This window comes from Scomber scombrus, chromosome 20 (genome assembly GCF_963691925.1).
Source record: "Scomber scombrus chromosome 20, fScoSco1.1, whole genome shotgun sequence".
Taxonomy (NCBI): Eukaryota; Metazoa; Chordata; class Actinopteri; order Scombriformes; family Scombridae; genus Scomber; species Scomber scombrus.
In genome coordinates this window covers 13,142,845-13,155,370 of record NC_084989.1, presented here as the reverse complement: position 1 = coordinate 13,155,370, position 12,526 = coordinate 13,142,845, and the positions used below count along the sequence as shown (strand labels likewise).

General features: G+C 39.8%; 1 protein-coding gene across 1 annotated transcript in view; it reads right to left on the bottom strand.

The window, feature by feature from the left end:
• The window catches only part of ncoa2 (nuclear receptor coactivator 2), a 61,552-nt gene that overhangs the window by 25,243 nt on the left and 23,783 nt on the right, over positions 1-12,526 (bottom strand). The window contains exons 2-4 of the mRNA XM_062441205.1: positions 9,009-9,116; positions 8,290-8,462; positions 4,491-4,594 (exon numbers count right to left, since the gene is read on the bottom strand). Of these exons, the coding sequence (XP_062297189.1) occupies positions 4,491-4,594; positions 8,290-8,462; positions 9,009-9,097 (366 nt within the window). The 5' untranslated portion in view covers positions 9,098-9,116. The remainder of the gene's footprint in view (positions 1-4,490; positions 4,595-8,289; positions 8,463-9,008; positions 9,117-12,526) is intronic.

The window sequence follows — 12,526 nt, the reverse complement described above, 5'->3', positions numbered from 1 at the left end:
TTGCTTTGTTCTAGTGTGAATCCCTCACACATACTGCCACACGTAAGTAGCCAACATTCAGTTTTAGATGCACAGAAAGGTTGCAGACTACTATTGCATGTGTATACCTGGTAGTCTGTAGCTAATAGTCGTGAATTAGAAAAATTTAGGACAAAAGTATTCAATCAGCTAGTAATTCCCTGGTTTCCTTGTTGTTAGTTCATTATCTTTAGTATCGTGCTACTTGTGTCTGCTGTGGGCTACTGTGTATCAGCAAACATGTACAAACTGTACTGAAATTTCAGCAGGTCCTATCATGTTGTGTATTATATGAAGTACACATCTACATTGTGTCTAAATAGAGGCAATTAGCACTCTGTGTGCTGGGTACATCCATCACTCCAGCAGATGCTCAACATCAATATGGCTGGTACAGAGCAGGATAAAAGCATGTGCCTGCAGAAACTGGATGTGAAGGAGGAGGAGCACTTAATTGAAAGAATACAGCCCCAGGTCAGCCATTACACACAAGATGGTGTCAATTAGGCCATCAAATCACCCGCAGCCCTTGAAAGGGAATTCTGACGGTTGTAAAACTGTAAAATCTGGTGTTAAGATAAGAGACAAGAGACTCCTGGCAAGGTGTCTGCTTCTAGCCTCAGCTGTAGTAATAATTACCTTCACACTACACACACTCCTTTCACAGCCCAGGTTTACTTGATGTTTTTATGACACCTTGTGTGATCCTATAGGTATCTATACAGTTTTAATCTATAAACTGACTATGAAACTAATACATTTTATGGTGTCTCAAGTGCATACATCCCTGGTTACATATAGTTGCATTTGGATGGAAGTTTTGACTTGCCTGTATTAACACAACACAAGCTGAAAATAGACTTAAGGAGATCTCATCTATCACTGCATGAAGCGGAGCTGTTCCAAAATGCAACATGGTTGTGTAAGTTCACTCTGTGTGAAGAAAGGCCATGTACTGGACAAGTAGGGCAAACAGAAACAGAGCAAACATGCTCTTCTGCCAAACTCTTGCCTTCTTCCAGACACTCTTACATAATTCTGTTAGCCAACACCTTAATTAGTACAAAGCACTGATTAGATATACACTGTGCAGACGATTAACGATTACACATGCATATACTCAAAACAAATATGTCCTTTTCCAATTTGCACCTACTCTACTGTCTTAAGAGATCACTCTAAAATGCTTAACTTCCAACTGTCATCTATAGGCAATAGTTTTAAGAGTAGGAATAGTTGAGCTAGGTTGTCACCTCGGTGCTACCAACTGGAAAGAAGCCAAAGAGAAGCAAGAAACTTTTTGTAATCAATTTCAGACACCCAAACCATATATATATATATGTCTGTCCTACTCATGCCTTTGTTAGCATGACATCCTTTGTGAAATGCCACACAAAATACTATAGGAAACTATACTAAATGTTAAGAAAGCATTGATGCAGCTGATATTTTCTTAATGTGGAACTTTTCAGCTGACACACTAGCTATGTAAGCTATGTCAATAGAATTAAATATTGGATCATACAATGTGACAGGGACTTTCACAAATGATAGACATCACACACAGATGCTCATTTGTTGAGGATTCAAAGACACTCCAAAGATAATTAGTAACCTGGATCCATATCACATCCTTAATATGATTATAGCTAGAATAAGTCATTTAATGGGGACAGTATAATGCATGTGAACATACTCATTGACAGACTAGGCCACATGTTGTATATTACATGAAACAGACTACAGGCTGACTGAAGCTGAATTTAACAAAAATATCTCTTCACATAAATTCTTGCATACTTTCAGTGTGACATCACTGTCTTCCTATAAACATTTCAAACAGGTCTCTTGAAGGCTGCGTATGGAACCTACATACTATTTTGGTACCAAACGAAACGTACGTTTATTTAAACAGCACCTTTTAAGATCTGGGACTGTATTCACTGAACATCCTGGAGCTAAAAGTAGCTCCTGCCAAGTTAGGAGAAGCTCCTACAATAAGGGGTGTGTCAGCCCTAACTTCGGGATTCCTAAAGCTTTATGTGAGTAACTCACATAACATTTTAGCACTAAGAGTAGCTCCAAAGTCTGAGAGAATTTAGAGGAAGTCCAAAGGATTCCTCACTAGTCACTAAGACATGCTACAAATCAGTCAGCTACTGAAGATAACAAGCCTTGTTGCGTCATTGTTTTGGAAACAATTACTAAATTATAAAGGCATGTTTAGATGGCAGTCAAGTTAATAAGGATGTGATAGCACTGGACACAATGATCTGCACAACACAGCTTGCAAGGCTGATAACGACTTGATACATTTCCAAGCCCTTTATCAGAATCAGACCGAGTTTGTATAAATATTAACAAGTGTACTTTAATCAATCATCAACTGCAATAAACGAATAAAGCAGTAAGACGACCTCATTAAACAGATTTGAGCAGTCAACTGCATAATTATCACAAGATCAACATGTAGATGGTACATTTTACTTTATATCTTTGACAGTTTATAAAACGTACAGAATATTGAAATCCATCCTTCAATCTATCCTTCTTTTAATTTTATTATTTTATGTAATTTATTTATATTTTATTACTATTTTAAAGACCTTTGTTAAATCATATTTTATGAAACTTAAATAACTTAATTTTATTTGATTTTACTATATTAAATACATGTGAATTTTGTTTAATTGAATTTAATGTAATTTTATTTTGTATTTAATTGAATTCAATTATTGAACTATTATTCCAATTTATAGAATAAAAAAAAAATCAACTTCAATTTATTTTTATGTATTTCTTCTGCTCCTGTATATTTGCTTGTTTTATTTCACATAAATTTCACTGACACTGACAGTCAACCAATCACTGTAGACAAACTGGACATAGTGATAAAGTTTATTCATGATACATGATGTGACCCATCAACATAGTGTATCCTCGTAGTTTAGCTTAGCTTATTTTAGCTTGACTTAGGAGTTCTCCCAGTCCCTCCTTAGTAAAAGCACCAGCTCTCAGGTCTTAAAACGAAAACTCGCTTGGAACTTTTTGCACCCTTTTGGAGGACTGCTATTGGTCTGAGAAGAACCTTTGAGGATACAGCTAACAAAATGCTTCACCATAAAAATCAAACAAAAGACCTAAAATTGACACACGATATAAAAGTAATAAGTAGAATAAATACAGTGTCTGTAACCCTATCAATATGAAGAATTGTCAAGTTCTGGCGACCTGGCCCTATTACAACCTGAAATATGGTCAGATTGACAGATCTGATCAATGTGAACTCATTTACTTACTCTTTAATCAGATATTCACTGATTTAAATATTAATTTAGCCAATTTTTAGGCCAAGTACTTATGTGGCGGCATTTGTTTAGACAACATTTAACATTTGAGAACTGAGCCCATTTTACTAAAAGAAACAACAACAATTTTGAAAATAAAACTAAAGAAAGATGTTGAAAAAGTGTTCCTTAGTTCAAGTCCGATACTGCATTAGCACGAATACTGAACACTTCTTAAAAGACACTCTGCCTACTCTCACATGCCTGAATGATTAACGATCGTATTATACTCTACTACAGCGACCGTACGGAGCAGTCTACCAGGAATGCAAACTAACAGTCATGTGACAGAACAGGACTTGCTCCCAGAGGGTTAAAACAACAGCACTCTGATGTTTTTTTACGGCCCTCTCGGTCTCTGTGCTTGCATTTGAGTGGGCAGCGGAGAGCCTTGGAGGAGGGTCACGGGGCGCGTGGGTGCATTTCCTGCCGACAGCCATTCTTCTCAGAGCATCCTCTAATGAGCCCGGGCTGGCGGACGGGGACATGGCTAGAGCACGGCGGGTGTGAATGGCTGATCTCTGTGTTTTGGGGCTGCTGACAGATGGGAAAGCATGCAGGCAGCACTGGGCTATATTTAGCCGCGAGTTAGTATGTCGATTCAGTGACGCTGGACCAGGAGAGCTATAAATATTCCATGACAGGACAGATCTAGAGGCGAATGAAGAGAAGACAGGAGGGAGAGAGAAAAGTGAATTGAACAAGTAAAAGAGAGAAAGGGAGGGGGTGTGAGGACAGGCTCAATGGAGTGATTCATTCACCAGGCTGTTGCTTTCTTTCCCATTATACGTAAGCACTTCAGTGGCCCTCTGCGGGACAACGAGGCCATTGCTCTGCTTGGTGATTTACAGCCAATCTGGGGCAGATACAAGATGCTTGCAGCTTTTACTCCGCACAACTACACTTATACACAACCACTACTTGCCCATTTGTGATTGTTCTCTGTGGATAGCACTCTTCATTATATACCAATCATGACTTAAAGAGTGGAGTATGTCCTATACGAGTGTTAGTGTAAGTGTTCAGTGTGGAGTGCTTCAGTTTGAGTGTTCAGAGTGTGGTATTTTCTTCCCAGCTATGGCACTCTGAATAGGCATCACATTCAATAGGAGGCTCTCCACCCACCTCCAGCATCATTGGTCCCAAGGCATCTTTGTCAATCACACTTTGGCCTGTAGATGAGACATCAGCCTTCTGTACCTCCTCCTCATTTGCTGCTGCAGCTTTCTCTGTTGAAAAGTAAATGACAAAAAGTTTAAAAAGGGAGAAAACAATCAACAAACCTGCACCAACTGCCTATGGTTCACAGGAAAAACATTTTTGAAATTGGACCACACAGGTAATTTGTGGTGTGGACAAGGCATTTAACAAGTATCTTTTCAGGTTACAAAGCAAACACATTTTGTCCCTTTGTCAAAACATGTTGCCATGGCTCAAACACAAGCACTGAGCAATGAGCAGAGTGAAAGGTTGCTGTAAATGTGTGTGTCAGAGCATGCAGCTGCCACGCTGGTGGCAGCCCCTGGATGGATTGCATTGTCGTGCAAAAAAAGAAAAAAAAAGGCTATTATGGAAACACTAACAGTGTAAACAACTCATTTTCCAAATAGAGTAGTACGTGCATTGTATCATAACCCTTGCCCTTAATTTAATTCATATTCAATCAGTGGTTACTAAATTTAAAGACAAGACTTTGGGAGCCCATATTGCAATGGGATATCTAAGTATGGATAGCTACATCAACATAATTTTAAAATGACACACTGATGTTTAAAAATGAAATATAACACCATCAAATCTTTAATGCCATGATTATGTGATTGGTTTACTGAAAAAGTGAAAATCTGGAGAATCCTGTGAGCTCTATCCTGTACCTGGTTCTCTGCGTTTGTACATGTGAGCGATTGGGTTAATAACCATGCAGAGAAGCCTTATGCTCAGAGTGTAGGCTGCCCTACTTTTGGAGATGATGATGAGAGGTGGAATATGAGTGGGCTGTTGGGGGGGACACATTTAACTGCCACAACACGCCAAGAAGAGAGCTGACCATATGGTGAGAAAATGTTGGTGAAAAGCAAACAAAATCATGTTCTTCCCTTTTTTTTGGGTGTACATATGTGGAAAGATGACACAAATACAAGTTTCCTGCCCTGCACCGTGGGCTTGTGCAACACCACACACACCCACATTCATCTCTTTCAGCATTAATGATGTGTGCATCAGCAGGACCTCTCCAGGCCCAGCAGGGCTCAGTACACCAGCACAGCTGCCCTGGGTACAGACCCATCACTCAATGTCAGTACGGTCCTCACTGGCTCTATGTCCGTCTGCAGAACTGTGCCACAGACAGAGGGAGGAAATGATTACTTATGAGGGCTAGGTCTGTTAATTGCTACATATTCTATAACTAGCAAGGCATTTGCTCTTCTTTTCTCTCCTGTTGTATGTAGTATATTTTTACATTTTATGCACATGTATACATATCATAATGAGAATAATCAATATACTGAACTATGCTCTAGCTACAGCTCAGCAGCCTCCCAACCTACAGCCAATGAGATTAACTGTTTTGGCAATAAACAAGCAGATAAGCGTGTAAAGAAAGCTGTAAAACTCTTGGCTATGTCATTATTTTATGGCCACTATAACGATATCATCAATCAACATATTGTTTATTAAAGGGGACACATTATGCTAATTTCCAGCTCTATATTTTTTTTTCTGGGACAGCAGCTTTGCATGATAAACAGTTCAAAACACTTTATTTATCTTACACTGACCCTTTATGCAGCCTCTCAGTTCAGCCACTTTCTCTAACAGGCAGTTTTAGCTCTTGTCTCTTTGAAGCCTCTGTCCCAATAAACCCACTCTGTTCTGATTGGCCGGCTTTCTGGAAGCCTTCAGAACGGCAGCCGTATCAGTTATGTTAAGCTACCATCGAACCCAACTTTTTCTGCTTCAAATGAAAAGCCTTTAAATGAATAAATAATGGGAGAATTATATTGTGAGGAATTTACAGCAAATGAAAAGTATTCTTCATCGAATTAGCAGAGCTTTGTTAGTGGCGCTAAAAAACAATCAACACAACATCATATGTAGATATTTGGAGCTATTTGTTGAGCTGATCAGTTAGAAATAATGCAGGGAGGAATAGTACAAGCATTAACGGCCACAGTGTGATATTTGATGGAGAGCTGTGGATGATCTGCATACCCCCAACTGGTCAACAAGTTATTTTACTTGACCTGGCATGACTCCCTCAAATTCAATGTAAAAACACCATAATATTAGAAAAATACATTGGAAACCGAGTGCTCAGAGCAGTCTTAAGCCAGAGCTTTTTACAAAAAAGGGATGATTTCTACATATGTTTACCTCATTATTTGACATGTTGGCTACCTTTAATTTGAACATCTGACATTATAACCTTATATATACACATGACTGAAAGTAAGTAAAAGCATAATAAGTCCCCTTTAAGATGCAACAAGCTGGTGGAAAAAAACTGAAAAAAAACCAAACCTATGCTGTTTACACAACTCCACCCTCATTTCAATTAAGGAATGCAGACAGCATGAGAAGAATAAAAAGGGATGAATAAATAGCTTTTGGTGGGAGGCCTCTTTTTCCAAGGCCATCATCACCGCATTGCAATTCTCTGTAGGGCTGTGACACCAATCAGTCACGTTAGTACGATTTAAATACATTCCTTAATGTCACCATGAACAGAGAATATCTTTTTACACTGTAATGATGCTGTCAGGGTCTCCTAGGCCTCTTATACCTATAGAGAAATGGACTGAACTCTATAAACAATCCTATAGAGCCTTGGAATATTACACTAAACAGATGATAGAATAGGTGCAATGAAAAGAGCAGTGATGGTAAAAAGATGTGATATCTACTAAATGAGCTTTCAGTGTCCCCATGGTCCTACAACAAATGCAACAAGAAAAAGAAATGGCTGTTGAATTTACTGCCTGTCTGAACTGTGCAGGATGAGGTGCAGCAGCACTATAAAAAGGTGTCTCTAGCTGGCCATTGGGGTCTGGAGAACAAGGCAGAAAAGCAAGGACTGTTCAGCCCTTCCTTTAGTGGTTGCCATACAAACACAATTATGCCTTCAGACGCAGGCAGGGGATGTCACTCTAGCCTCGCGTACAAAAAGAGGAATGAGCAAAGGAGGGGATGGAGGGAGAGTGGGAGGGAGTATGGAATAAGAGAGCAAAAAGAGGGAGGGACTGACAGACGGTAGCGAGTTTGTGTGTAATTTTTGCGTCACATTGCTCACCATTACATAACACTTAGCTCTATGAGTCACATAAAACAAGATGATTTCACAAAACTCATGTATACACCTTCATATTCCCTTTAATATTAAAAGTTAAAACTTGATTAACCATATTTGGATCTTTTAAGAAGGAGAAAGACTTGGATTCTATTCCTTGTGTGGTTAAAACAACATGAAAAGTAAAAAGACAGGCGTCTACTAATTGCTAAAACTACCGAAAATAAGCAGCTGGCAAATATTACCAAGCACGATGATCCATTTGCCTGATGTTCTGGCTCAGGATGGAAGTGGAAATGCCAACAAAAAACTGCACATTATATGATGAAGTGAGGGAGGGAACATTAAATCAATGTGCTGCCCTTTAATAGGAACATTAATTGTGTGGAGCAGATTTGACAACATGATATTTATGCAATAAAATGTGAAGTTTCTGCCAACATAGTGCCACCTGAGGTTATTGCACCAACATTCTAAGCATACTAACATATTATTTTAGCACATCATTCACTGTGTCTTATTCAATTTAGCCAAATAACAGTCCCTGGCATCCTTGATAAGTTTGTCTCTGTAAGGCATTTTCTCTTTTTTCTTTTGCTTCTCTTTGTAACAAACATTACAGGCTGTCATATGTACCTTGCTCCTTTATTTGTCTGATCTGTTTCACAGTTTCCTTCAGGATTGCACATTTGTCAGGCTTGACATTGAAGTTGTCAATGTCATTGAAGTTGGCGAAGATCAGCTCGGCGAGCTCTTCGATGTATTTGTTCTCGTGCTCACGGTTGCGCTTCTCGTTGCTCCGCTTGGGACTGCAGAGACACAGAGAACATGCGTGTGAGAGAATGCAGTGAAGAAGATGGAAACAGCATGAAGGATCAACATATATACAGAAGAGATTCAGGTTTGTGCGCATTTGTAATTCCACCACAATAGCAGAATAGAGCAGGACAGAAAAGGAGATCAAACTACAAGAGTACATCTGGGTTGAGTGTTCACACACATCTCTGGATATGACAAAATGACAGAACATATACTATACATCTCAGCATGAAAGAGAGTCGGAGGAGGATTAAGACAGGGGTCAATTAACTTCCATATGGCTTGAAATATATTTCTAGGCCACTTCATTGTGTTCACGTGGAGAGCTGCATCATTAAAGAAAACCTACATTCTTGAGTGGCTGTGTGCAGATGAATTATGCATTTCTCTTTTGCATTAAATGATTATGTGCCCTACTCTTTTCAAAATCGCGTTCAAGTGTATACAACCACATCAAGAGGAAATGTCAAAACAACAGTGCTCCAGATGAGTTTTTTGGAAAAGACTATTTGATTGGTTACGTGTAAAAATCTTACCTGGGTCCAAGAAGTTCAGCAGAACATTCTTTGCGTTTTCGTGACTCTGCCCTGGCAGGGTCAGATGAGTTTTCACCAACTCCACTCATCCTCAATGCATATCAGCGTCTGGAAAGTTAACAAACAGAGACACAGTTTTCATATGAAACAATGCATGTAATAGTTGATGGATAGACGTGGAAACGGCTCATACAGTACCGGTACGCGCGCGCACGCGCGGGGCACAGGTTGATCCACTCCAGGAGAAATGAGTGAAAATGGAGCGGAGAAAGAGATTCAATCATTTCTCTCTGATGGTGCAGCTCTCCCCAGAGAGACTGAAATGAGAGCACAGCGCTTTGCCCACAGCACCAGACTGCATGCTCAACCATGTACCAAGATAAACCTCTTCGTTACACGATACCGGCTCACAGTAAAGGCAGAGTGGGTTTACAATCACAACATGTGCCAGTGTTTACTCAGTGACTCTGGTAAGTAACATATATTTAATCTAACATTTGTTACTGGTAAGATGTTAACTGGATGGAAATCAGCACATCTAATTCCACTGACAACATGAACTACTACAGCCCAATTTCAAAAAATCTCACCCTTTGCCATAATCCTTGCAGATATCTAGACAATAACAGTGTTCTCGAGCCACAGCAGTCAGGATTTAGACCACAGCACAGTACAATCTTAGTCACTACACATGATATCATACATGGCCACTGCATTATACCAAACAACAGTCTTGGTTTGGATGATCCTGCTGAGAACTGGTTGCATGCATATTTGTCTACTGATGGTGTCATATCAACTTCCCTTTTGAAAACCAAGGGGCAACCATTATTATTTACAATCTATATGTATAAAAAAAAATCATACTACTCCAGCACAAACTTAAATAATTGTTTTCTTGATTACAGCGTGCCTTTAATGTTCTTAAGACATCACTGTGCATTTAGGCTATAAGTAGGCTGGTCCTCTAGCAACAAGAAGAGAACTGTAGCTTCTGTTTATAAATGTCCCATTAATGCTGCCTCAGTATAACACATCTCTTTTCAAATTTAGAACTACTGTTTATCAGACGAGCTCTCAGACTGGCTGACTCTTGAGTAAATGCTGAGCTTGGGAAGACTGCTGCCTATGATTTGCACCATATAAAAGGAATTAACTTGCCTGAGGGGTGTTTCTGTTAGTCACACACACACACACACACACACACACACACACACACACACACACACACACACACACACACACACACACACACACACACACACACACACACACACACACACACACACACACACACACACACACACACACTTTGGTTTTCTGTTTAATCAAAAATTAGTTATTAGGTTAGGATGTAAAAATAAAAATAAAAATACATCCTTCATACTAACACTATTCTGCTCCTCTCACGCTGTGAGTCACAGGCTGAACTTCATGCCACTAAATGAAAGACAATCAATTATTGATCAAAGTAATGTCTTATTAATTATCACCATCATGCACCAAATGTTTATGTTGGCTAATTTTATTTCAATATAGGATGATATCTGCTGCACAGTGAACATGTGAACACTTGCTGTCATCCAAAGCAAATGGCAACATTACAAAAAAAGAAAAAGAAAAAAGAATGAGAATATTTTTTTCTTGCAAAATGAGTGATCTATCAACCTGTGCTTTGAGAAGGTTATGAATGGAGAAGGAAAAGACAATCAGACTAACGAACTGAAACCTGGAGGAGAGAAAAAGAAAGGCTTTCCCCAGCACAGTGTACAAGGTTGAAGCATGCTTTGTTGTGATACACTCTCAGCCACTCTAACCATGGAAACGGCTAAGACACGCAGAACGCTCACTGCTCAGCCATTACATAAGGCCGAACAGAGTACAGCACAATGTAGAGCAGAGTGGAATAGCATAGCTTTAGCAGAAGCAGGCTAAACTAAAAAGAGAGCTAGTGACCATGCAAACTTGAGGCAGGCTCCCTTCTGGCCTGGAGTGACCTACTTTAAGCTAATGGCAGGGTCTGTGCTCAAATGGATGAAGTCAAAGCAGTGGTGATTAGCCAGAGAGGCAGAGGAGACTCTGAAGGGTAAAACACATTGCCACCCTTCTGTTGACAAGTGACTTGAGCACTGTTGTTGGCCTGTACAGAGTATGAGCAGATAATGACAAACGTCACTGTGCATGTGTCCTTGCATTATGCTCTTTTGAATGGCATCAGGGTGTCTTTCTGCTGTGGCACTGTCCTATGCACTGAAATTATAACAGTCTCTATAGCTCTGTGCTGTCCACTGAATTTATAACAGTCTCTATAGCAGAGGTTACGTGCTTTTATTAATGACAACAGAAGCAGGCCATTAAACGCTCATTGCTAAGTGGCACTCTCAATTCCTATTGGTTGTGCCTGGGCTTCCCAGCACAAGTTACCATGGGGATTTTTGCACTGATTGGTTGTGCTTGTCCTGCCAGGCTGGATATGATTGGGTGCCTTGGTCTCCTTGACATGGCAGTAATGATGGGTCATTGTGCGTTGAGACAAATAAGAGAGACTAGAAGTACTAGGCACGTCTCAATGACAGAAACACAGACATCCAGACAGTCCGGACAGCAGGCTGGCAGGCCTGCTTCTGTTGCTGGAGGGTACGATCTTCACATGGGCAGACTAGCGAGGGACTTTTAATCCTAGAGAATGCCCCGGATCCCTGGACAGCTATAAACAGCTGGACACTGGTGTTAGCACTAGCTGTAGCTATGTCACTGAGTTAATTATCAACATTGGCCACTAGGGGAAAGTTCCTCTTTCAACAGAGATCAAGACTTCTTGCCAAGGATCTCGCAGGTCACAGTAAGTCTGGTCTGGAACCAAGTGAATGGTAGTATGTTGCTTCAGTGTTTTTGTGTTTGGATCATTATTATATTCTCCTCCATTTCAGCTTTAATGCTCTATTCTGTGTTTATTTTTTCCTCTGCTGCAACACAAAATGACATCTTTTGTCACATTCAAAAAGGAACAACAATGTGAAGTTGGCTTTAGGGCTGCAACTGATGATTTTAATTATTGATTTATTGTCATATGCTGATTGTTCTCAATTCTCTTTACGAAATGCCCTGTAAACTTAAAAACTCTTGCTTTTATCTGCCCAAAACTGTCTAAAACCCCAAAAAATACAGTCAACAAAGAAAAAAAATGAGTGAAATGATGAATCGATTAAGGTTGACCAACTAATCAATTTATCAACTAATTGTTGAAACTTTACAGTTACGCGGAAAAGGCAAACAGGAATATCTAATAAAGCTGCAGCTCTGATGGGATGGAAATTGTAGACACACACACATTTTTATTGTCTTGTGATGATGAAACAATCCACCCACCAGAATGGATTTACAGCACCCCTTACTACACACACACACACACACACACACACACACACACACACACACACACACACACACACACACACACACACACACACACACACACACACACACACACACACACACACACACACACACACACACAC